At 43.1% G+C, this 26,830-nt stretch overlaps 1 protein-coding gene and 1 long non-coding RNA gene across 4 annotated transcripts; both read left to right on the top strand.

The window, feature by feature from the left end:
* Positions 1-336: 336 nt before the first annotated feature.
* syt13 (synaptotagmin XIII) lies at positions 337-26,830 on the top strand. 2 transcript variants are annotated; one of them, XM_024418617.2, is made up of 6 exons: positions 337-2,296; positions 4,500-4,722; positions 8,976-9,113; positions 15,101-15,402; positions 24,235-24,355; positions 24,539-26,830. In XM_024418617.2, the coding sequence occupies exons 1-6, from the start codon at positions 2,123-2,125 to the stop codon at positions 24,841-24,843; spliced, it is 1,263 nt and encodes a 420-aa protein (XP_024274385.1). In that variant the 5' UTR covers positions 337-2,122; the 3' UTR covers positions 24,844-26,830. The 2 variants fall into 2 exon arrangements, with proteins under 2 accessions (XP_024274385.1, XP_024274384.1); XM_024418616.2 differs by having other exon boundaries at positions 419-2,296; positions 24,232-24,355.
* Positions 16,688-18,300, top strand: LOC112249025. 2 transcript variants are annotated; one of them, XR_002953300.2, is made up of 4 exons: positions 16,688-17,040; positions 17,290-17,392; positions 17,491-17,767; positions 17,882-18,300. It is a non-coding gene; the product is annotated as an uncharacterized LOC112249025 (long non-coding RNA). The 2 variants fall into 2 exon arrangements; XR_002953299.2 differs by having other exon boundaries at positions 17,638-17,767; positions 17,882-18,033.

The raw sequence follows: 26,830 nt of genomic DNA, 5'->3' as shown, positions 1-26,830 counted from the left end.
AGGATGCTTACGTAGGTGGTTGATATGAATCAACATAAAATACTTTCACCAACTGTATGCCCTATTCAGGGAATTTCCAATTATAGGCATGTGTGCACCTACGGTTATGGTGTACACTCTGGATTGTAGTAACATACTGTGTAGTAGTTTCCCTGTATTTGAGACCGGTCTTCTGGCCAAGCTTGGTTGAGAGGCCTGTGTGGCACATAAAATTATCGGGACATTATATCATTGTGTATAGTACCAAATATTATTATAGCTGGTAGTGCAGTGCCTTAGACAGCTGCGGCACTCGGGAGCTTCCGATGTTTACATTTACTTTCTTTACGAACATTGGAGTAAAACAATCTTATATTTTGGGTTCTGATGGGGTACTACAGTCGAACTAAGCTCATGCAGCGTTAATAAATTGCATTCTCCAAGAATCAGTGGCTACATATCATTAAGTTATACGTTCAAAAATGAATGAAGCAACTGCAGATTTTACTTTCTCTTACATCCTCAAGATGGCATCAAAGATTAGGCCTATTTTCTGCATTGGGTAATCCTATTGTGCTCTTGCATGTTCAATTCAAATCCATGAATGAGTATTGTCTTAAAAGGGACTTCCCTCACTGTCTGAAATGATAATATTGTATTTATTTATTTAACCTTTATTTAACTAGGTCAGTTAAGAACTTATTCTTATATACAATGACGGCCTACCAAAAGGCAAAAGGCCTACTGCGGGTGTAACGTTGGACGTAGATTGCTGGATACATGTATACCTATAGAATGCTATCTTTTTGTTTAAAATGTATAGATAAGCTGTGTTAAAAAAACAGATTTATGAACCAGTATTGCCTTCTGAATGAAAGCGGTCAGGAAAACCAAACTGAGGCATCATACGTCATACATCATCACACAGTTTGGAAAGATGGCCAGTGCCCTGGGGGACATTTCAGGATGTGATTAATCTAGACATGGGGATGGAATGTAAAAGAAGACTGAAGTGTTATTAAGTTATCCAGACAGCTATGATGATGGCTTTCATTATACAGCATGTTTCCAGAAGAGCTTGCAAAGTGAAACTACTTGCAGTCAGCTACTGTTGTTAGTAATGAGCCATGGAGCCTTTTTATTTGTCATGTTCAAGTACTATACTTTTGGTTACGGCAGTGCCAAGAACAGTGCTTTGCCCCAAGATGTTCACAGATTTTGAGGGTCTGTTTGGAGTGTGGGTTATGTTGTTTCCATGGAAACTGCATATTAATGCAAAAGTTGGGGGACCAAATATAGAATTTGATGGGAGATTTTACCCCTCAGCGAGAATAGATTTGTTTTTGACTGTTCATGTGGCTAAATGAAATGTCTTCTTACTCTAGCAATTTCAGATTCAGAGAGATGTTTAATTCAGAGAGGTATCCTTTGCTTAACCATGAGGAATTAACAGCAATATTGTGGTGGTGCACATTCTCCTGGTTGAACAGCATAATGGGGATAGTGTGTTGAGAGAAGGGGAATGAGATCAGCCTATTTTTTAAAACTTTCTGTTGGTGTGTAAAAAAAAAGGTTATTCTGGGGAGTAGGATTTTTACCTCTGACGTCATTCAGATGCCAGACATGGATGGATCTGAGGGCAACAGGAAAGTGGTAGTGAGGAAGAGAAGGAAGGAAGAGAAAGGAACGTAGAGCTAAAGAGCACAAAGAGACAGAGAAGGGAAGCATCAATGAAACATACATATTCTGTCCTAACCAGCTAGCAGCCAGCCAGCCTCTACCCTCCCACTCCTTTCTCTCCCTTTGTCTTTTCTCATCCCTCCTCTCACTGAATATATGCAAGTAGACAAGGCGGACTTCCTCTCTCTCATGCTGTTCTCTTCTGCAGACAGGAACATTATCCCTCTGTCTCTGGATGAGGGAACTGCATACTGAAAGTGCTTGCAACCAACTGCTGGGACCCGAATGAAGTGCAGCCTGTCTCCTGAAAAATCGTCCTATTTTTGTGGGACATTTGCTGCAGACTAACCAATCAGCATCTCCGCATCTTTATTTGTAATGCTGCCTGAAGAGTAACTTGGACATATTTAGCTTCCTTTCTTCTTCCTCTTTATTTTCTCCTGTGTTGCTCTTGTTGACCAGCATGATTTTCACCACAGCTGCTGTCCTTGGTGCCACGCTGGGCACTGCGTCAGGCATCCTCACTCTCTGTGGGCTCTCACTGATCTGCAGGTCCTGTAAGAAAGGCAAGCTGGAAAGTGGTGAAGATGCAGACCCAGAGAAGGCTAAACCCAGTGTTCTGCACTCCTCAGAGCAGGTGAGCTGCCCTACTACAGTACTTGCACATGAACTCAGATATTGGAGAACTTACTTTCCTGGGAGGGTAATTACCAACACCGCAGGTGACTTGGTGAATCTGTGTGACTAGGTTTATGTGACGTGGGACTGGAGTGAATGCCATGGTTATTGAGTGATACCATTGACTAAATGTCATATCACGTGTAGAGCTATCTCATAGGTGATCTATAATTGTAGTGCAGAAAGCTTTGTCCTGTATGTTTGATTTGAGTAACTACAGTTACTCTGAGTGGCATGACATCCTGGTAAATAATATAGCTAATTACAGTTGGTTAATACACTAATATAACAACTAGTCTTTAGATTTTTGAACAGGGAAGTTAGTGGGCGAAGACGATTTGCCATATCTGCTTATGACAACCTTTGATATCACCCTTAACTGATATATAGATTGTAACACAGGAAATGCAGCAGTTAAAAAACATCAGATAGGGGTTACATTACAATAATGGACTGCGGTAAGATAGAGCCCTCCATTTGGCTCCTCTGATGATCATTTGTTGTAGTCTTTTTACTGTTATGGGCACTGGAGTACAGTTAGTAGAGCACTGTATTCATGTTGCAATGGGCTGCAGGGGTCTTAATCTGTGACTCGACTTGTGGCATTGTATCAAAGTTCTGCTCACAAACCGTGTCCTTTCTGTGGGAAAGGTTGACTGTCTGTTGCAGTCCCCTTTAGAGTGAACCCACCCGTCCTCTCTCTGAGCCAAAGAAAAGGTGTCGCACGTATGTCCACATTTGACCTTGACTGATTAGTCATGGAGTGAGATTCCATAGCTTTGAAGCAGACTTAACACCTCAGCAACCACTTTGAAGAACTACAGTGTGTTTAATTGAAATTCCTATTTCCTTATGGGCTGTGTAGTGTTCCTGCATATGTGTCTCATTTGAAGATGGCTAAATAATGGTGTTAGAAGCAGATACCCATCCGATGAGTTTGTGACAAGATGATGAGCGGGGAAAAACTGCTAGAACTAGCCTAATAATGAATGCATAGGTTCCCTGCACATCTGTGTCAGTGTAATTTGGGGAGGAGGGAGGAGCAGGGTACCCGTGCAGCTCACGCTACAACCTGGACTCAGGGGTAGACCTTATATAGTAAATGTAAATCCGGGACACTCCAATTAGTATGATATGTTAAGTTTTGTTTGGTATTAATTCATTTGTGGATGTCCATCATCCATTTTGTATGATATGTTATGAATGACAATTCTTATGAAATATTATGATTTGCAATTCGTACAATATTTTACCAATTTGTAATGATATGTTGCGAATTCTAATTTGTTGTGGCTAACGTTAGCAAGGTGGCTAATGCTAATGTTAGCTAGGTGGCTAACAATAGCTAGGCTAGGGGTTAGGGTTAGGAGTTAAGTTAATTAAAGGATTGTTAGAGTTAGGGTTAGGAGTTTAACCTAACTCCTAACCTTCTGTCTTATGTAACCATACCAAATGTAATATATCATACCAGATTTACATTTACTATGTTAAGTCTAGTCTATGAGACCAGGCTGCACACAGTCTTCCTTTCCTCAGCTTACACAAGCCCTCACACATGATGCATGCTCCAGGGGTACACCATGTTCCAGTCAGCTTGCTTTTTGCAGTACTTTAAATGTGTTGCTAAGAAGGTGAAAGAACACTTGCTGGTTGGAGAGATAATAACCTTACTCTTTAGTCTTCCTCTGAAATGTTTATATCCCATTATGGAATGTAACTTAACAATGTGCAATTTATTCCACAAGCATGAATAAAGTTCTATACTTTAATATAACGGCTACCAGTTACCAGTTTTAGAGTTTGATTTGGGAGAGTAATGGTGCAAGCCCAGGAGAATGGATGGAAATTCTTATCAGTATAACCATAACTCACCCATCTGAATGGCCCACACTTAGCTGACTGCCAGAGAGGTGCATTCACTGTAAATTGGTGTTCCATGTTTTCCTGTGAATTGCCAGACTGCAGTGATAATGGACTGTTATGGCCGTAATGAACCCCTCTGGGATTGGTTGCATACAGCAGGCAAGCTGTCTTTGAACTGCACGACCAATACTAAATCTTCATGAAAGCAGTCTACAAACTATTTGTGATTTCTCACCACACATTGTATCATAGTACAGTTTTATGAGCCTGTCTTTAACCAACTCTTTCTCCTCCTCTAGTTCAGTGTGGAAAAATCCACAGAGCCCATCCAACCAAGGACATTGTTGAAATTTCCCAAAATATACAAGCCCAAACCGTCTGTGACCTCATCTGAGGTCATCAGCTACCCTGATCATGCTTCAGAGAAGGGGGGCGAACCCTCTCCCGAGGGACCCTCGACTGAGCCTGATGCTGGTAACCAAGCAACGGACAGCTCTGACACGTTCACGATCCTCAGACAAGGTAAACCCCAACCAATAACAAACACCCTGAATTGAACAAAAGAAATATCTTTATAATTTCCTGTTCTTTTCATAGCTACTATGCCTTCACCATGTTATACAATGTGTAATACTCTTCAGTTATTTAGATTCAACATTTTTCAGGTGAAATTGTACATTTAAATGGATTTTTGGATTGCATCCACTTTTTCGCTGTAAATCGGAAAAACAATTATTGGCAGAAACACATTTTGTTGGTAATTACTGTAATTAATCACTTCCTACTATTAGAGTTACCACTCACTCTGTCCAGATAATTGTTTGTGTTATTAACGTACCTCTCCTCCTGCCAGAGCATTGTGATCAAAGGCTTTGCCCCGCTCTCCCTCCTTCCCTCCCTAGTCCCTACACTCATCCACTCAGTGTTATTGATGTGTCCAGTCAATGGAACCTAATGCATGATGGATAGGACTGGTCCCACAGGGCTAAAAGCTTCATACTGCTATTCTTGGTGCTTTCTTTTTTCCTTTAACCTTTACTTAACCAGGAAGGGCTCATTGAGATGTAAAATCTATTTTTCAAGAGCGTCCTGGCCAAGATAGGCAGCACCAAGTCATTACAAAAATTACAGACAAACAACATGAAAAACTACAAGTATTCTAGTAAAAAACATAGAATTCACAAGAGTATAACAAAATCAAAAACAGCAAATTAAAAACATTGAAAAGGTCAGGGAATCAGCCTCAAGATCATTAATCAGTGATTTAAAAATACCAATCGGGACAAGTTCTTCCAGTTTAAAGGTATTTTGTAAGGCGTTCCAAGACGATGGCGCAGAGTACATAAAAGCCCTTTTACCAAATTCAGTTCGGACATTTGGAACAGTTATCAGGATAAAGTCCAGCGAACGAAGAGAGTACCCAGCACATTTCTAAACATTAAAAATGCCCAAATAAAAAGGTAGTAAACCCAAAATGGCTTTGTAAATAAAAGTATACCAGTGCCTGAGCCTATGAGTGACTAGAAGGCCAGCCAACCCTGGTATACAAAGTGCAGTGGTGCGTAAGGGTTTTGCAGTTTAAAATAAATCTCAAAGTGCCATGGTAAAGGGTGTCAATTGATCTCAAACACTGAGCGGAAGCATTCATATATAAAATATCCCCATAGTCTAGTAAAGGCATAAATGTAGCTGGTACTAGCCTCCTTCTGGCTTCAAAAGAAAAACAGGCCTTATTCCTAAAATAAAATCCCAATTTCAGCTTCAATTTATTTGTTATTTATTCGCAATTTAAAAGAGAGGCCATCATCAATTAAAATTCCAAGATATTTGTATGAGGTTACAACCTCAATCTCCTTGCCCTGACAGGTAGTAATAGGTGAAAGGTTCAGAGGTCTATTTCTTGCTTTAGAAAACACCATTTGTTTAGTTTTGTCAGTATTGAGGATAAGCTTCAATTGACACAAGGTATGTTGAACAGTATAAAAAGCAGTTTGCAAGTTCTGGGAAGCTTTTGTAAGAGACAAGGCACAACAGTAAATAACAGTATCATCAGCATAAAAATGAAGTTGCTCATTTTGGGCATTTTTGTCAAAATCATTTATATAAATAGTGAATAAGAGAGGACGAAGTACAGAGCCTTGGGGCACACCATTAAAGACAATTTAACAGACATAAGCCCATCAAATTGAGTGCACTGAGTTATATCAGACAGAGAGTTAGCAAACCATGCAACTACATGCTCTGAAAGACCTACACTCGACAATCTCTGCCTTAGTATAGCATGATCAACTGTATCAAAAGCCTTAGTGATCAATAAAAAGTGAGACACAGTGCTGTTTTTTGTCAAGGGCTTCAGTGATATAATTTAAAACCTTCATGGCTGCTGTAATAAAATAGAGTTAGTAAATAAAAACTATTTTAACTGTTCACTCACAAGGGTTTCAAGTATTTTCACCAGGGGTGACAGCTTTGAGATTGGCCTATAACTATTTAAAAGAGTTGGATCTCCCCCTTTTAAAAGTGGTAGGACAAATGCTGATTTCCAGATTTTCAGAATTAAGTGGTTCAGCTATGAAATCAGCTGCCAGATTTAAAAAGCAGGGATCCAAAAGATCAGGACCTGCAGGCTTTCTCTGATCTAAGGATTTCAGGGCTGTCACAGCTTTCTTCTGTTGAAGGAGAGGCGGACCAAAACGCAGCGTGGTTATTGTGATACATCTTTAATCAAGATGAAAATAGAACAATATACAAAACCGCGAAAAACCAAACACAGCCCTATCTGGTGTAACAAACACAAAGACAGGAACAATCACCCATAAAACCCAACACCAAACAGGCTACCTAAATATGGCTCCCAATCAGAGACAATGACTAACACCTGCCTCTGATTGAGAACCATATCAGGCCCAAACACAGAAACAGACAAACAAGACATCCAACATAGAATGCCCACTCAGATCACACCCTGACCAAACAAAACATAGAACATACAAAGCAAACTATGGTCAGGGTGTGACAAGGGCTTTTATGTACCTAAATGCAGTTGCCTTACAGTAACAGACAGTTTGGCAATAGATGGATACTTGGATTTATTATTTGAAAAAAATAAAAATTAACACACACACTTGACTATTAATTATTTCTCAAATAATTGTTTTGAAAAAAATTAAAATAAATTTAAGATACACTGATTTTCATGGTTTAGTTGATGCACACATTTACCATTCGATGTCCCTAGGAAGAAAAACAGCCGGCCATTTCCATATAAAAGGACCCATGGGCACCAACATTTTAGGTTCATATGAGCATATCACATTGGGTGTCAAATGAAAGCTAAGAGTCTATATTTTTGAGAAAGTAAGGCGTATATACATTTGTCAAACATTTTCCTTCCTAACAATTTGGAATAAGCAAAGGCTTTGATTTCTTCTGTCTTAGAAAACATCTAACAGAAATAGTCTAAAAATGTATCAGAAATACATCAAAACACAATAATGTTGAAGTATAGACCCCTACCAACTAATACCAACAGTTATATTTAGTTTTGGAGAAATCTTTCTTCCTTCTGTAAGTTTAAGAAAAACTTCCTTGAGCCTTGAAATTACATGACCAAAAACCCACATATCTTCAAGATATTTTCTAGTTTCTTTCCCTCATGAGGGAGGATAATGAAAGTTCACAGAAGGAACAAGTAAAGGTAGACCTATCAATTAGTTATAGTGTTTTTACTGATACCAATTTTGTTTATGAATTATTAAGTGATTAAAACTCGAAATTCCAACACATTGGTAACAGAATTTCTGCAATTGAATTGGCTACAATGGGAAATCATAGTTAGTCACAAACCACAGTTGGGTGCACAAGTTTGGACAGCACAGTACATTACAGTAGAGTACAGTACAGCAAGGAAAAATAGAGTATAGTTCAGTACAGTACTGGGCTAGAGTTCAGTACAGTACACAGTAGAGCACACTGGAGTTGAGTACACTAATGTACTGTACTGAACTCTACTGTACTGTACTGTACTGTACTGTACTGAACTCTACTGTACTGAACTCTACTCTACTGTGTTGTGCTGTGCTGTACTGAACTCTACTGCACTCTACTGTGCTGTACTTCGATGTCAAAACTTGTGAAACATAGTCGTTTACGATTGGTTCAGATTTGGTCTGGTCTGGACCAACCAAATTTGGTCTTGTTTGGGGGCAGAGCTCATTAAAATAATAGCCAGTGTATAGAATAATACCCAAATATGCAAAGGAGTATATTGCATATTTCTACCTTTGTATACCTATTTAGGATACGTCACCATGAAGAGAATGACATTCATATCCATAATTATGCATTCCTGTGTAGTACAGATCAAAGACCCATGAACAAATTCCATTACCGGGTGTAAATCCACTTCACTTGCTGTAGTTCAATGACCAAAATATATTTTTTTCAAACTCAATGTGTCATGCCATAGCTTTCAATATTTCTGCAAATGCCGTTAAATCTAAATTCAGAGCACATATTTAAGAGTTTTTGGAAAACATGGACACATAAAAAAACTGGATATTTTACCGAAATTCTGTTTCCAAACTTTGCATCTGCATATTTCTTCCAGTAAATGTGTTTTTTTGTCAAATCTTCAGTGTTAATTGTTAAAAGTAGTCCTCGTGGAGGGAGTTGTATGGTTTGTAAAACTTTGAAATCAATGGTTTTTGCTTGGAGTCTCAATGCAAACCTGTAACCGTAGAATTTCCCAGCCCTAACGCAGCCTCTTTTCCCAGACTCAAAGGACGAAACCCCCTGTGCCAGGGATCTTACCAATGGGATGACAACAAGCAGCTCCATCTTCCACCCTAAGCTGCATTTCTCTCTCACCTATTATACTGACCAGAACGAGCTACATATCACCGTGATAGAAGGTAAGGCAACGATCTCAACAGTATCCTCTGCCAGTATGTCCACTTCATGTAAATTATCAAATCAAATCAAATGTATTTATATAGCCCTTCGTACATCAGCTGATATCTCAAAGTGCTGTACAGAAACTCAGCCTAAAACCCCAAACAGCAAGCAATGCAGGTGTAGAAGCACGGTGGCTAGGAAAAACTCCATAGAAAGGCCAAAACCTAGGAAGAAACCTAGAGAGGAACCAGGCTATGTGGGGTGGCCAGTCCTCTTCTGGCTGTGCCGGGTGGAGATTATAACAGAACATGGCCAAGATGTTCAAATGTTCATAAATGACCAGCATGGTCAAATAATAATAAGGCAGAACAGTTGAAACTGGAGCAGCATCACAGCCAGGTGGACTGGGGACAGCAAGGAGTCATCATGTCAGGTAGTCCTGAGGCATGGTCCTTGGTGCTCAGGTCCTCCGAAAGAGAGAAAGAAAGAGAGAAAGAGAGAATGAGAGAGAGCACACTTAAATTCACACAGGACACCGAATAGGACAGGAGAAGTACTCCAGATATAACAAACTGACCCTAGCCCCCTGACACATAAACTACTGCAGCATAAATACTGGAGGCTGAGACAGGAGGGGTCAGGAGACACTGTGGCCCCATCTGAGGACACCCCCGGACAGGGCCAAACTATGAAGGGTGAGGTATCACTAAACATAATGTTGACCCTAGTTCACCTATTAAACATAAACTCAGCAAAAAAAGAAACGTCCTCTCACTGTCAACTGCATATAATTTTCATCAAACTTAACATATGTTCATACAAATATTTACACAACAAGATTCAACAACTGAGACATAAACTGAACAAGTGAAAACCAGCTGCATTAAGTACTGCAGTGCATCTCCTCCTCGTGGACTGCACCAGATTTGCCAGTTCTTGCTGTGAGATGTTACCCCACTCTTCCACCAAGGCACCTGCAAGTTCCCAGATATTTCTGTGGAGAATGGCCTAGCTCTCACCCTCCAATCCAACAGGTCCCAGACGTGCTCAATGGGATTGAGATCCGGGCTCTTCGCTGGCCATGGCAGAACACTGACATTCCTGTCTTGCAGGAAATCACACACAGAACGAGCAGTATGGCTGGTGGCATTGTCATGCTGGAGGGTCATGTCAGAATGAGCCTGCAGGAAGGGTACCACATGAGGGAGGAGGATGTCTTCCCTGTAACGCACAGCGTTGAGATTGCCTGCAATGACAACAAGCTCAGTCCGATGATGCTGTGACACAGCGCCCCAGACCATGACAGACCCTCCACCTCCAAATAGATCCCGCTCCAGAGTACAGGCCTCGGTGTAACACTCATTCCTTCAACGATAAACACAAATCCGACCATCACCCATGGTGAGACAAAACTGCGAATCATCAGTGAAAAGCACCTTTTACCAGTCCTGTCTGGTCCAGCGATGGTGGGTTTGTGCCCATAGGCTACGTTGTTGTCAGTGATGTTTGGTGAGGACCTGCCTTACAACAAGTTTACAAGCCCTCAGTCCAGCCTCTCTCAGCCTATTGTGGACAGTCTGAGCACTGATGGAGGGATTGTGCGTTCCTGGTGTAACTCGGGCAGTTGTTGTTGCCATCCTGTACCTGACCCGCAGGTGTGATGTTCGGATGTACCGATCCTGTGCAGGTGTTGTTACACGTGGTCTGCCACTGCGAGGATGATCAGCTGTCCGTCCTGTAGCACTGTCTTAGGCGTCTCACAGTACGGACATTGCAGTTTATTGCCCTGGCCACATCTGCAGTCCTCATGCCTCCTTGCAGCATGCCTAAAGCACATTCACACAGATGAGCAGGGACCCTTGGCATCTTTCTTTTGGTGTTTTTCAGAGTCAGTAGAAATACCTCTTTAGTGTCCTTAGTTTTCATAACCGTGACCTTAATTTCCTACCGTCTGTAAGCTGTTAGTGTCTAAGCGACCGTTCCACAAATGCATGTTCATTAATTGTTTATGGTTCATTGAACAAGCATAGGAAACAGTGTTTAAACCCTTCACAATTTAGATCTGTGAAGTCATTTGGATATTTACTAATTATCTTTGAAAGACAGGGTCCTGAAAAAGGGACATTTATTTTTTTGCTAAGTTTATTTAAGTACTTCCATGACAGTGCATTTCTTTGTCAAACCCAATTTATTAACATTATCGAAAGAGGTAAACAAGCAGAAGTCTTCTGCAAATGAAAACAAAGTTAGGGGAAAAACAAATTGGCAGTTGTCTGCAAATATAATAAATCAATGTGAGGCAACAGTCAATCAAGAGTAACAAATATATGGAAATTGTCAAGGCTCAGGAGAAGACCCAGATGCAGACAGTTTCGAAGTAACAAAAGTTTATAATAGAAACGGGGGCAGTCAAACGACAGGTCAAGGGCAGGCAGAGGTCAGTAATCCCGAGCAGAGTCCAAAAGGTAGAGGAGGGCAGGCAGGCTCAGGGTCAGGGCAGGCAGGCGTCAGTAGTCCAGGGTGGTGTGACAAGGTAGAGAACAGCAGGCAGGGTCAGGGCAGGCAGAATGGTCGGAAACGGGAACTAGAGCAAGCTAGGAGCACGGGAAAACTGCTGGTAGAAACAAAACGAACTGGCAACAGACAAACAGAGTACACCGGTATAAATACACTGGGGATAATGGGGAAGATGGGCAACACCTGGAGGGAGGTGGAGACAAGCAAAGACAGGTGAACCAGATCAGGGTGTGACAGGAAATTGTAAATGGAGACCTCACAACCCAATCCCCTCAGTGCATCGTGTCTTGTGGAGCAATATTCCCGAAGCCAATAAAGTGGCAAAGTGATGACGCACAAACACTACCACACTGGCTTCATCTATTTCAATATTCTGCCTTGCTTCTTTTATGTCCTCCATCTACAAAATAATGTATTTAATTTGTGGTGAGACAAAGCAATCCTCCGGTCTCCCCTCTTCATAAGACTGTGGGTAATTTGATAAGGGGTTGAGTAGCTCGGACACCTTTGTGTTGGCACTCTGTTGGCTAGCGTATGTGGACGCTTATCGACTGTAGATGCTGATGCCCACCCAATGAAAAGGTCAGCAATGCGTCTACTTTGCCTTGCGGGTGGGTGGGTGTTAGTTGGTGGTGGGGGTAGGGTTGCAAGATGTCACTCTGTTCACACCAGCATCATACGCTTGTTGTGATATGCTAACGAAGGGCACAGGTTCAAATCAAATCACATTTTATAAGTCATATGCGCCGAATACAACAGGTGTACAGTCATGGCCAAAAGTTGAGAATGACACAAATATTAATTTTCACTAAGTCTGCTGCCTCAGTGTCTTTAGATATTTTTGTTTGTCCACCCGCCTCTTGAGGATTGACCACAAGTTCTCAATGGGATTAAGGTCTGGGGAGTTTCCTGTCCATGGACCCAAAATATCGATGTTTTGTTCCCCGAACCACTTAGTTATCACTTTTGCCTTATAGCAAGGTGCTCCATCATGCTGGAAAAGGCATTGTTCGTCACCAAACTGTTCCTGGATGGTTGGGAGAAGTTGCCCTCGGAGGATGTGTTGGTACCATTCTTTATTCAGGTCTGTGTTCTTAGGCAATATTGTGAGTGAGCCCACTCCCTTGGCTGAGAAGCAACCCCACACATGAATGGTCTCAGGATGCTTTACTGTTGGCATGACACAGGACTGATGGTAGCGCTCACCTTGTCTTCTCCGGACAAGCTTTTTTACAGTTGCCTCAAACAATCGGAAAGGGGATTCATCAGAGAAATTGACTTTACCCCAGTCCTCAGCAGTCCAACCCCTGTACCTTTTGCAGAATATCAGTCTGTCCCTGATGTTTTTCCTGGAGAGAAGTGGCTTCTTTGCTGCCCTTCTTGACACCAGGCCATCCTCCAAACGTCTTTGCCTCACTGTGCGTGCAGATGCACTCACACCTGCCTGCTGCCATTCCTGAGCAAGCTCTATACTGGTGGTGCCCCGATCCCACAGCTGAATCAACTTTAGGAGATGGTCCTGGCGCTTGCTGGACTTTCTTGTGCGCCCTAAAACCTTCTTCACAACAATTGAACCGTTCTCCTTGAAGTTCTTGATCCGATAAATGGTTGATTTAGGTGCAATCTTACTGGGAGCAATATCCTTGCCTGTGAAGCCCTTTTTGTGCAAAGCAATGATGACGGCACGTGTTTCCTTGCAGGTAACCATGGATGACAGAGGAAGAACAATGATTCCAAGCACCACCCTCCTTTTGAAGCTTCCAGTCTGTTATTCAAACTCAATCAGCATGACAGAGTGATCTCCAGCCTTGTCCTCGTCAACACTCACACCTGTGTTAACGAGAGAATCACTGACATGATGTCAGCTCGTCCTTTTGTTTTTTGGGGATTCATTTAATTTGCATGGCAAAGGGGGACTTTGCATTTAATTGTAATTAATCTGATCACTCTTCATAACATTCTGGAGTATATGCAAATTGCCATCATACAAACTGAGGCAGCAGACTATAAAAATTAATATTTGTGTCATTCTCAAAACTTTTGGCCACAGCTGTAGACCTTACAGTGAAATGCTTACTTATGAGCCCCTAACCAACAATGCAGTTTAAAAAAATACAGATAAGAATTAGAAATAAAAGTAACAAGTAATTAAAGAGCAGCAGTAAAATAACAATAGCGAGACTATATACAGGGGGGTAACGGTACAGAGTCAATGTGTGGGGGCACTGATTAGTTGAGGTAATATGTACATGTAGGTAGAGTTATTAAAGTGACTATGCCTAGATGATAACAGAGAGTAGCAGCAGTGTAAAAGAGGGGGGGGGTAGCCATTTGATTAGGAGTTCATGAGTCTTATGGCTTGGGGATAGAAGCCGTTTAGAAGCTTCTGGGACCTAGACTTGGCACTCCTGTACCGTGTGGTAGCAGAGAGAACAGTCTCTGACTAGAGTGGCAGGAGTCTTTGACCATTTTTAGGGCCTTCCTCTGACAACGCCTGGTATAAAGGTCCTGGGTGGCAGGAAGCTTGGCCACAGTGATGTACTGAGCCGTTCACTCTACCCTCTGTAATGACTGGCGGTCGGACACCGAGCAGTTGCCATACGAGGCAGGGATGCAACCAGTCAGGATGCTCTCGATGGTGCAGCTGTAGAACCTTTTGAGGATCTGAGGACCCATGCCAAATCTTTTCAGTCTCCTGAGGGGGGGAATAGGTTTTGTCGTGCCCTCTTCTTTGCAGGCCAGCTGTCTGTGAGTCCTGCCTGGCATACACATACTCTCCTTATTAATACATAGCCTATACAGTTCTAGCATCAGTGTATTCTACATAATAAGATATTTGGCAGACTTTGTCATATATGTTTATTTCAGAAATAGGGAATTGGGAACAGCTAATGAGAATCTCTTCCACTAGCTTCGAGTTGAAGCTCGCATCCACTACAAGACCATGGTATTTGCCTACAGAGCAGTAAGAGGAACTGCCCCTCTCTACCTTCAAGCTATGCTCAAACCCTACACCCCAACCCAAATAATTTGTTGTGCCACGTCTGGTCTCTTAGCCCTCCCACCCCTAAAGCACTTCTCTGTCCTGGCACCCCAATGGTGGAAGAAGCTAGGACAGTGGAGTCCCTGCCCATCTTCCGAAAACATTTGAAACCCTACCTCTTCAAAGAGAATCTTAAATAATCCCCCCTTTCAAGAATGCCTTTTATGAAATAAAAACACACTTTACTCCTCTCCTTACTAGCACTGACTTTGCTAATAGCTACTTTACTGAGGAAAAATGTACTTACTATGACATGTGGTTGTCCCACCTAGCTACTGTATCTTAAGATGAATGCACTAACTGTAAGTCTCTCTGGATAAGATCATCTGCTAAATTACTAAAATGTAAAATGTAAAAATGTAATTAAAACTACATCAATAGACTGCTATTCTCAGGGTTTGCTCCCCTCGCTCTGTTGCCTCCCCTCTCTGTCTTTCTCTGTAGCGGAGCATTTGTGTGTGGGGTCGGGCTGTGAGGGCTATGTGGCCGGAGTCCTGACCTTTGCAGCAGGACAGAGGGAGGCCCAGACCTCGTCGCGACGCCTGACCAGCCACACCCGCTGGGAGGAAGGATTGGTGTTCTCCCTGCCAGGAGGGTATGAGGTGGAGGGCGAAGTGGCTCTCTCCCTGCACAGTTGTGACCGCTTCTCCCAGAACACCAACCTCGGCGTTATGAGGTTCAAGCTGGTTGATGTGGGCATGATGTCCAACGCAGACTGCTGGGTCGACCTTCAACCACCAAAACAGGTAGACTACCCTGTTCTTACCATTGATACATAGTAGATGGCATTGGCTGCAAAGTTAAAGAGTGACTGCCCCTAAAAAACAACAAATCCTTGTGGCCTATGTGGCATCGATATCAAATCACAAAACTCCCTAGAAAGGCCAGAACTTAAGAAACCTAGAGAGGAACCAGGCTATGAGGGGTGGCCAGTCCTCTTCTGGCTGTGCCAGGCGGAGATTATAAAAGAACATGGCCAAGATGTTCAAATGTTCATATGTTACACACGCCTCTGTGAAGAGGGAATGCAACACCCTGCTACAACTCAACTCCCCGTGAAGTGAAAGAAGTATGCACTGTAGGTGCGAGTAAGGATGACAAAAAGGCAGAATTTACCACTTACTAGGAATTTATTCCTTCACACGGTAATATGGGGAAAAGGGGCTGGACGGAACCAAAGCAAATACAGTAAATATCAGAGCCCCCTCTCCTATCTTACCTGCCTAACCACTACTTACCTAATTTAGCATCACCTGGTGCCCTATCCAAAATACAGGGTGTGGTCCACCCAGGTCTTACCTAGTGTGCCTAGACAGTGAATATACTACGGGTATACAGTATGTATGTCCGCGGGCCTCTTGCCTAAACACTCTCTAGGTGCCTTCCCCTTCCCCCCTGGGAACAATTTCACAAACTGAGAAACACAGGACATCAAATATGCTCTATCTGACTGAGCAACAAACTAACACAGTACATACCAACTGCTCCCAGCTACAACTAACACAGTAAATAACCCTGAGCCATCAGCCTCCTCTCTCAGCAATCATCTCTCTATATCACAATCAATCTTTCTGCAATGACCTCCCAGCTATCATCTCTCTTCTGAACAGAACACTGGCTTTTATATAGCTTCAGAAGGAGATTAATCGGATACAGCTGTAATTTGACGAGGGGGCGGGGTCAGCTACAATTAGCCGTGGAGTCGACCAATCAGCTGCTTGGGGAATTTCAGGAAGCCATCTCCTGAAACACACACTCAAATAAACAAACTTCAACACAGAAACTGGGGAACGTAACACATAGATGACCAGCAGGGTCAAATAACAATAATCACAGTGGTTGTCGAGAGTGCAACAGGTCAGCACCTCACGAGTAAATGTCAGTTGGCTTTTTATAGCCGATCATTCAGAGTATCTCTACCGCTCCTGCTGTCTCTAGACAGTTGAAAACAGCAGGCCTGGGACAGGTAGCACGTCCGGTGAACAGGTCAGGTTTCCATAGCCGCAGGCACAACAGTTGAAACTGGAGCAGCAGCACGGCCAGATGGACTGGGGACAGCAAAGAGTCATCAGGCCAGGTAGTCCTGAGGCATGGTCCTCAGGACTATGAGTCAGAAACATTTATTTTAGTATCAAAATTGACTACAAAGTGTACATAAGGCCATATGTCCACTCCGCCCACTTCGCCTACCTTCATTGAATGGGGCTCCCCAACCAACACGTTCAAAGGATCACGGCAGTTTGAGACTGAAAAGACTTAAACGGATTGACCATGCAACGCATGCTTCCAGCAAGATGCACAGCCAACAACTATGGTTTGCATGCCCTGCCGAAGGACCCTATCATGCGGAATAGGTGGCTGGAGTTTGTTGGTCCCCAGTGATGGTGAGTATACTGTTAGCTAGACCATAGACTGCTGGTTATGTATCTGGTTATGTATATTGATAATCATTATCACGATCATCGCTAGCATAGCGGATGTTATTTGACGACATCATACTATGGCAAAGTTGTTTCCTACTAATTATTTGGCTAGCGATGTAATCATATTTCCATGCCACTCTAAGTTAGTGTCGAGGGCACAATATACATATTGTTATTCGAGAGATGTCCTTTTTGCAACCAAACATGCAGTATAGAGACCAGCAAGGGGGCCCTCGCTGTGAGCATTCCAATTGCAAGTATCCGGCCAGCAACCTTCACCTGTCTGCGGCATCATTTGTAAACAATACAGAAGGTAACCCACTTCATTACATTTGATTCATTTGATAACCCAATTGTGAAACACAATTGATGTAAACTGACATTACTTGTTGCTTATTTTCTACTTTTTAGATGCATATAATGTCCGGAGCATAACCTAGCTTGGTAGAACAAGATTGATCTGAAGTGAAATAGAAAGATGAACGCAACGATCAGGTTGGTTTCACCAGGCTAATCATAATCAGTGCTGTGTGTGTGTGTGTGCGTGTGACCGACCAGTATCTTTGATGAGGGGCCAGGATCTGATCTACGCTGCTATGCCCATCAAAGGGGCTCTGGCAAATACCTCACTTCCAGCCTCACCTCTTACCTGCTCACCAACGGTCGTTGATGGGGAGAACAGCATTAGGTAGGTTTAGTCTGACCTGTTAAAACGTCAACATAGTACCTGTTTGTGCATCAGATATGACCTATCCTAACTGCCATTGGTAATAGAACAGTGACTATGTGTATGTGTTCACAGAAACATGTATGGGGCCAGGACATGGAGACTTGCAAGATGATGTGATGAAGTCCAGACTGACAGATGGGCTTGATACTGATGTCTCTGAAAGGAGAGAGAGCTTACACTCTGCATAAACATTTTTACTAGAAACAACTTTGACTTGTATTGTCTTTTTTAATTAGTCACAGTGTCTGTATCGGCTGGGAATGACAATGAAAGGTGTTCATTGTTATGTTAGCAGAACACTGCTTCTATGGTATTATGTAAAGTTTTTTTTATTCCACATCTTTCTGCTACTACATTTAAAAGTTATCAAAACACTTAGCTTAAAATAACAATTGCATTCTTCTCATATTACTCTGTAGGCTACTGACCTATTCAAAGTTTCCTCCGGCATCTCATCATACATCTGTAGTTGTTGAACTCGCCCTCTAGGAGGTTTGTTGCGACTGAGTGGGTGGGTGGGGGGGGCAGCTGCGGGCAAGCTTCTGACAGATGGGTGTCTTGGTGGTGGCAAGGACACACCTAAGATACACCCACGTCAAACCACACCAACACCCCCAAGCCACCTCAAATTTGTTTTCTGTCATAGCCACCGGCATTTCTCAAGGATTGTCACGTATACGCCGGGAGTCAGGAAGCAGGTGCAGAAGGTGAGTTTAATAATGATGAAGATAAGTAAAACACGAGAAGCGTACAGAACATGAATCAAAACAAACCAATACTGCCCGATGACTGAGGCTACTGAGGGCTAAATAAAGCGAAGGTAATCAAGGTGATGATGAAGTCCAGGTGTACGTAATGATGGGAAGCAAGTGTACTTAATGATGGTTGTAGGGCCGGTGGTTAGTAGACCGGCGACGTTGAGCGCTAGAGAGGGGGAGCAACAACAGTGGTGAAACCATCAGAAAGGGGGGAGATCATTAACAAAGTCTATGGACAGATGGGACCAAGGCCGCTGAGGCACGGGAAGGGGAAGTAGTTGCCCTGCTGGAGCGTACCGGCGAGATTTGGTTTGTGCACATACAGAGCAGGAGTTGACATAGGGGGCAACGTCCTGCGCCAAGGTGGGCCACCAGTACTTATCGGAGAGGGATTGGATGGTGCAGGTGATACCTGGGTGCCCAGCGGCGAGGGATGTGTGTGCCCAGGTCAACAGCTGATCTCTTACCCCCGTGGGGACGTATATGTGCTCTGGAGGACAGGTATCCGGAGCGGATTCCCTTTACAGAGCCTGGTGGATGTCCACGTCTACATCCCAAAACAAGTGGCCAACAATCACAGAACTCTCAACCAACGTGGAACCACAGGGTACGGGAAAGCAGGTCCTCCTGCATCCTGTTCCCCAGGCGGTGATATTCATCTTCAACCAGGAGATGGTGGGGTTATGTCGTTGGAGCCACGGGAGGCCGAGGATGACTGTGTACAGGAGCGGTGATGATGAGGAAGGCTTTCCTGGTACATGGTCCCACGGTGAGGGTGAGTGGTGCTGTGATGTGCGTGATAGTGCCAGATCCCAATGGTCGATAATCCAGGGCTTGGACTGGAAAAGGAGAGGAGAGCGGGTACAAGGCGAGGGCCTGGTTGATTAAATTCCCCGCGCCACCGGAGTCCACTAGTGCTGTAGAGACAACACATGAGGGACAGCCAGCCAGTGAAATGGAAACCAGAAAGGGTTTGTCGGGAAACGGTGATGATTGGATACTCATAGCCTACCCTGGGAGATGGAAGATCACAGGGCTGCCCCTCTGCCATAGTGGACCCCGGGTTAGGATGCACCGGACACCACTGAAGCTGGTGCCCCTCCTGGCCACAATAGGGACAGAGCCCCAGCTGTCTCTGGCGACACCGCTCTGCCGTGGAGAAGTGTGTGGCCCCTACCTCCATCGGTTCAGGCTCTGTCTCACAACAGCCAAAGGAGGAGGGCGAGGAGAGGGGTGGGTGCCGGCGCTCCCAAGCAAGATTATCCAGACGGATGGCCATCGCGATGAGTGCGTCCAAGGATAGGTTGTCATCCCGACACGCCAACTCCGTTTGGACCTCTTTTCACGCAGTCCTCACCGGCTCATTCCATCTGCTGGAGGCTGCCACAGTCTGAAATCTGAGGGCGTACTTCGCAGCGGTCTGGGCACCCTTATTGGAGCTGGAGAAGTCACTCCCCTCCCTCTCTGCCCTCTGGAGGATGGTCAAAGACCATCTTGAACAGACCCATAAACCTCTCAGAGGATCCCAGCTCCTCCTCTTCTCTCTCCCAGACGGCCGTAGCAAGCCAAAAATAGAGGCCAAATCACCGGGTGATTTGTTCCCTCCAATATTATTATATTTTTTTGTCAATTGAATTGTGTAGGACTGTGTTCCTCTTCAAGACCATCACATATATAATTTTTAGTCATGAGGAGTACTATAACTGTTTATTTTCTTTTGAAGACTGGGTGGAATCATGAGTGATACTGAATTGGGGTGAGATGCGTCACTGTGTGTTTAGTGTGTTTCCACTAACTATCTCGAACCTGTGCTAATTGTCTCTCCTCTGCTTCTCTGAGCTGTCGGAAGGTGTTCATTATAAAAAGTAGGCGTTGCCATGGCATCCTTCGAGAGACCCTACCCCTCTGTGATCTGATAGTGACTTGAGCCATCCCAGCTCGCAAACAAGACAACTGTTCTGTAGATCTGGTGAAACTGAATACTAGGCACTGTGATCAAAATATATGTTTTATTCAAGGCCAAACTAATTTAGCTCAATGGCTAGGTTTGATCTGCCTGTCTGTATGGCTACCCTGTAACAAGCACTTTTAAGCCTCCTCAAGATACAGTTGTAACCATCCGCCTTTATGGTAACATAAAGATGATTAAGTAAAAAGGACAGCTACTCAAGCTGCAATAGAAAAATGCAATCCATTTCACGCCTCAGTCTCAGTGACACAGGGAGGATTTGTATATAGAGTTAAAAGAGAGATTGTTGTTGGTCGTTTTGTTTGAAATCTCTGAAAGGATTGAGTACATACAGAGGGAAAATGTATACTGCAAGTCCTTTTCAGTTTATTAGCTTCTGATCCATTTGAAAGGCTGGGAAGCCTTTAAAGAAAAAGGGGTTTTTAAGAAACCCAATTTGATCTGGTTTCTCTTTTCTGTCAAAACAGCTCATTCTGTCCACCCACAAGCTGTTATTCAATTAAAACATCAGCTACAGGGACACCTGTGTGATAATGAGGATTTAATTTAAAAAAACAGCCAGCTCTCCAGTCTTTCCTGGCTGCTGCATCGTGAGCCTCCGAGCTAGGCAGCAGATCAGAATCTACGTCATCACAAACCCTGGGGATTTTTTTTTTTCTTCAGGGATGCGCAAGAGAGCCTGAAGTCCTGCCAGGAATCACAAATAGGGATGATGGAGAGCTGGAGAGGGAGTGGGAGATGACGGAGAGAGATACGAGGATGACATGAGATAAATAAGTCATGCCAAAGATGAAAAGAGCAGATAGAGAAGACAGAGGACAGGAGGAGGCTGAGAGATGTAGGGAGGGGAAGGCGGGAGTTTGTATGATGTGGGTTGTGACGCAAGTGATACACGCCGCTGCGGAAAAATAGCTATAAATTATTTTCTAATTGAGCACAGTGGGAAGTTTCTCAGCTCTTTATTTAATGGTCCTAGCTGCATAGAGAGAGCGCAGGAGCAGATGGGGCTGACAGAAGCCAGGGATGACACACGCAGCAGTAGACTGCGCTATAGCTCCTCAGGAAATCACACACTATGATACTCCACTGAAGAAAGATAGGAGATATTTCATTTATTAGATGTCCACTGAAAGAGAGACAAACATTTTCATTAAACCTTTGATTTGGTTGTGAACTCAGCAACAAAAAAAAAGAAACGTCCTCTCACTGTCAACGACGTTAATTTCTCTGCAAAATGCACGTGTCAATATTTGTATGAACATAACGAGATTCAACCACTGAGGCATAAACTGAACAAGTTCCACAGACATGTGACTCACAGAAATGTAATAATGTGTCCCTGAACAAAAGGGGGGGGGGGTCAAAAGTAACAGTCAGTATCTGGTGTGGCCATCAGCTGCATTAAGTACTGCAGTGCATCTCTTCCTCATGGACTGCACCAGATTTGCCAGTTCTTGCTGTGAGATGTTACCACACTATTCCACCAAGGCACCTGCAAGTTCCCAGACATTTCTGTGGGGAATGGCCCTAGACCTCACCCTCCGACAAAACAGGTCCCAGACGTGCTCAATGGGAATGAGATCCGGGCTCTTCACTGGCCATGGCAGAACACTGACATTCTTGTCTTGCAGGAAATCACGCACAGAATGAGCAGTATGGCTGGTGGTATTGTCATGCTGGAGTGTCATGTCAGGATGAGTCTACAGGAAGGGTACCACATAAGGGAGGAGGATGTCTTCCCTGTAACGCACAGTGTTGAGATTTCCTGCAATGACAACAAGCTCAGTCCGATGATGCTGGGACACACCGCCCCAGACCATGACAGACCCTCCACCTCCAAATAGATCCCACTCCAGAGTACAGGCCTCGGTGTAACACTCATTCCTTCGATGATAAACACGAATCTGACCATCACCCCTGGTGAGACAAAACCGCAACTCATCAGTGAAGAGCACTTTTTGCCAGTCCTGTCTGGTCCAGCGACAGTGGGTTTGTGCCCATAGGCGACATTGTTGTCAGTGATGTTTGGTGAGGACCTGCCTTACAACAGGCCTACAAGCCCTCAGTCCAGCCTCTCTCAGCCTATTGTGGACAGTCTGAGCACTGATGGAGAGATTGTGCGTTCCTGGTGTAACTCTTGCAGTTGTTGTTGCCATCCTGTACCTGTCCCACAGGTGTGCTGTTCGGATGTACCAATCCTGTGCAGGTGTTGTTACATGTGGTCTGCCACTGCGAGGACAATCAGCTGTCCATCCTGTCTCCCTGTAGAGCTGTCTTAGGCATCACAGTACAGACATGGCAATTTATTGCCCTGGCCACAGCTACAGTCCTCATGCCTCCTTGCAGCATGCCTAAGGCACATTCACACAGATGAGCAGGATCCCTGGGCATCTTTCTTTTGGTGTTTTTCAGAGCCAGTAGAAATGCCTCTTTAGTGTCCTAAGTTTTCATAACTGTGACCTTAATTGCCTACCGTCTGTAAGCTGTTAGTGTCTTAACGACAGGTGCATGTTCATGATTTGTTTATGGCTCATTGAACAAGCATGGGAAACAGTGTTTAAACCCTTTATCAAGGAAGATCTGTGAAGTTGTTTGGATTTTCACTAATTGTCTTTGAAAGACAGGGTCCTGAAAAAGCAACATTTCTTTTTTTGTTGAGTTTAGTTGTATGGAGTTATTGACTCAGAGAAGAACACTATTCAAAGAACAAGACTACCCCATTCCCTTTGCATCGATTACTTACCACTCCTTTGATATATTGCTCACAGCGAATCCAAGAGCAAGTCAGGCTGCTACTTTAAAGTGTTTACTTGCCATGGATCGCAGATTATAAAGGGACGCTCAAGCTGTAAAACTGTACTGTGCTCTTTGGTGCTGTTAAAAGGATGTAGTTAACATGTCATTTTCAAGCACCCCCTAAAAAAGCAATTTATGCCTCGTCTACGCTGCATATTCACTAATGCATAACCCTTGACTTTTTGCCCATTAGTGGGCTCCCTATTTTTTGTGTGGCCTGTTTCGACATATTACAAACCACTTCCTCTTATGTGCACTACTGGAAGACCAAAGATCCTAGATATCAAACACTTTCACTAATCAACCCTCCGCATAGTTGGCTATGCATGATAACAGTTTGACAAAAGGTGGAGTGTTGACTGTAAAGCCTCTCCTACACACACATTACGTTCAAATGATATTACTTTTACAACAGACTCTTCCCTGGTTATAAGAGTCTCTGATATTCCACTTAGTAAAGTGACATATTGGTGCATATTGCAGTATGCCGCTAACCCACTGACGAAGACCATTTATGAAAGTGGCACGATTTCAGATCAATGTGAGATTCACCAGTAGCATCAGAAGCGTAATAGCAGTGATTATAATGATTTGTGCCTAATGAATCCTAATCTTCCTGAGGCACAGAGGTGACTCACACAGCCATTCATCCAGTCCATTTGATTACTAGTGAATCAGACCTTTGTGTCCATTAATGATGGCGTCAAGGTAACAGGCACGTGTACACACCTTATTGTCATTCATAAATCGACGTTGCATATTTTGATATTTGTTCTAACCTATGTATACCAAAGTCTGTTGCAGTTTTATGTGCTGTTTTTTTTACATTATTTGCAGAGTAAAGGTTTTCATGTGACTTGTTCTAATCACAGTGAACTGGTGTGATTGACTATAATCAGCAGGATGTCCAGTCAGCGGGAGAGCTCCTGCTGTCCATAAGTTACCTGCCTGCAGCCAACCGGCTGGGAGTAGTTGTGATGAAGGCTAGAGGACTACAGTCGGACAAGCTGAAGGACTCCATAGGTACACCCTGTTTATTAATATGACCCATTGCAGCTCATATTGTATGATGCGTACAACTGCTCTTCAAATCATACAACCATGAACAACCATTCAGCCACAGGTTGACGACAGAGTATACTAAAATTGAAAAATATTGTTGTTGGTGGATTTCACTGCAGTGACGGATTTGTTCCTTGTTCCTAGACCTGTCTGTGAAACTGGCCCTGAAGCACCAGACTACCAAGCTGAAGAAGAAGCAGACGCGACGGGTCAAGCACAAGATGAACCCAGTGTGGAATGAGATGATGATGCTGGAGGTTCCCCGCGAGCTGCTATCTAAATCCAGTCTGGACTTGGAGGTTTTGAATCAGGCAGGTCCTGGTGAGCAGGAGTCCCTGGGCCGCTGTCAGCTGGGTTTACATGCCTCTAATACTGGCCTCCAACACTGGCAGCAGATGCTAGACAACCCCCGTAAGCAGATCGCCATGTGGCACCCATTGTATGACTAAGATAACCACCTGTCCGCTTTGCCATTCCAAATACCCAAATAGTATACCACACATAAAAATGTAACCATACAAGGCTGGACTGAGTAATTCCGGATCCTGCCTTCCTGGATCAGGATTTAAGAGCCTAAATCTATGTATCCACTTATATGGAAATGGAAATATATATATATATATGGAAATGATATGGAAATTATCCCATTGCCTGACATTATTTATCCCACAGCATCCTATAACATGTCAACAATAGTATACACCGAACTGATATATCACTGGATATCACAGAATTTCCCAAGATTTCCAACTACGAACACATTTGATATATTCAACGAAACTCATCAATGCAATGTAATACTTGTAGTACCTATACTTAACCACCTCTATGATCTGTTTTTATAGCTGAACAGAATACACATGATAAGTAATGTCTGTGTTTCTGTGGTATGGGGGATTATGTGTACGGTATGTAATGATATGATTAACACAAGTGAATTATTCTACAGTAGAGCTGTCATTGTATTTGTAAAGTGATGTATTCACACACTTGGAAAGCAATGGAGAAAATGCGCCGAGCAGAAAGTAAAAAGCCTGCCAATATTGAATGGATCGGAGATTCAAAAGCCCTGTGATGGAATTACAGGCGACTATACGTTTTAAAGTCGATCTCATTACACAGGGCCTAAAAACGGCAGCTAAAGTTATAGAAATTATGGATTTAAAAAAATCATGCAGTGTTTAATCAGGTAATATACGGTATTTGTCATTTTTATGAATATGCGCAGCTATATTTTATCTTTGGAGAATACGAGAGTTGTTACACATGTTATATTCAAAGTAGTTCAATACAACTATCAACTTATCCCATTTCACACCTGTTTCCATTCAACCCACTTTGCTTCAGTTATTATGTACAAAAGGTATTTTTCTCCCATGTAGTTTTGCTTGTATGTAGCTTTTGTCAAGTGAAGTGCTATAGACTGAGCCAGTGAGAAACATACTGTGTCATTGGAAACTTTACATACGGACACACAACGTGTGTGAAAATAAAAAAAAGCTACCTGCACGATCTTCGAAATATGTAATGCCAAAATCTGTTTCGAGTCGAATTAAACTGAGGATGTGCAAATACCCAGGCATCCAGAGAGCACTATGTACAGTATCAGCCCATAACACCACATCCGGGCAGACATTGATGTAATATATTTATTTATTGATACTTCCTATACTCAGAGCTCATTATGCGTAACTGATATAACTTTGGACCTGACCTGCTATACAGTAGCTAGCTTTTCATAGCTGAATGAGCACTACCGTTATCATGCTGAGACTAAGATTTACTGTAACAGACCGGAATATAATCAACCTATTAAAATGATAACTATGGCTAGTTCACATGCACGTGTTGTATTTACAAGAACACTGGTGATACTGTTTGCTGAGTTGTTTGTTGTTGTTGTAAATCACGTCACTCTTCAAGTGCAACAAGGGATTCATCTCTCTCAATACACCTACGTAAATCCTATTCACAGTACGTAGCCTACTCCTTGACTCACAATCACAGGCTTGTATTTTCTGCTGAAAAAAAATGTGTTGCAGTTTCCATTTTAAAACAAATGTATATTTTTTGGGATGAAATTATTTCAACAAATGTCTTATTTTGTGTGCTTATTGTACATAGGCCTTAGGTCATCATTTGTAGATATTAGTCATTTTTGAAAGACATATCTTCATGAGACTGATTGATCATTTGCCAGATTGCTTTAGGATGCCATGGCCATTATATTCCTGCCTATTTGTTAAGATATGAGCAATCTACTGTGTAAGTAGTGCAGCCGTTATGCATGCGATAGTGTGCAAAGCGCATACACTTTATAGCCCTAAACAACATCACTTCCAACTAATGATGTAGCTACATTGTTATGTAAAATAACTGGTGCAGATGCAGTGGTTGGATATAAAGCAACAATAAATCATCCAGCATTTCCAGGCA

The sequence above is a fragment of the Oncorhynchus tshawytscha genome, linkage group LG04, assembly GCF_018296145.1.
Source record: "Oncorhynchus tshawytscha isolate Ot180627B linkage group LG04, Otsh_v2.0, whole genome shotgun sequence".
In the NCBI taxonomy this organism is placed as follows: Eukaryota; Metazoa; Chordata; class Actinopteri; order Salmoniformes; family Salmonidae; genus Oncorhynchus; species Oncorhynchus tshawytscha.
The sequence above is the reverse complement of the archived record's forward strand: the minus strand, read 5'-3'. Positions and strand labels throughout refer to the sequence as shown.

Excerpts from the sequence above, each read along its gene's own strand:
- syt13 (XM_024418616.2), top strand. The coding sequence starts at position 2,123 with ATGATTTTCACCACAGCTGCTGTCCTTGGTGCCACGCTGGGCACTGCG. Across the intron at positions 2,297-4,499 it reads TTCTGCACTCCTCAGAGCAG|TTCAGTGTGGAAAAATCCAC; the intron begins GTGAGCTGCCCT and ends CTCCTCCTCTAG. Across the intron at positions 15,403-24,231 it reads ACCTTCAACCACCAAAACAG|CAGGATGTCCAGTCAGCGGG; the intron begins GTAGACTACCCT and ends GACTATAATCAG.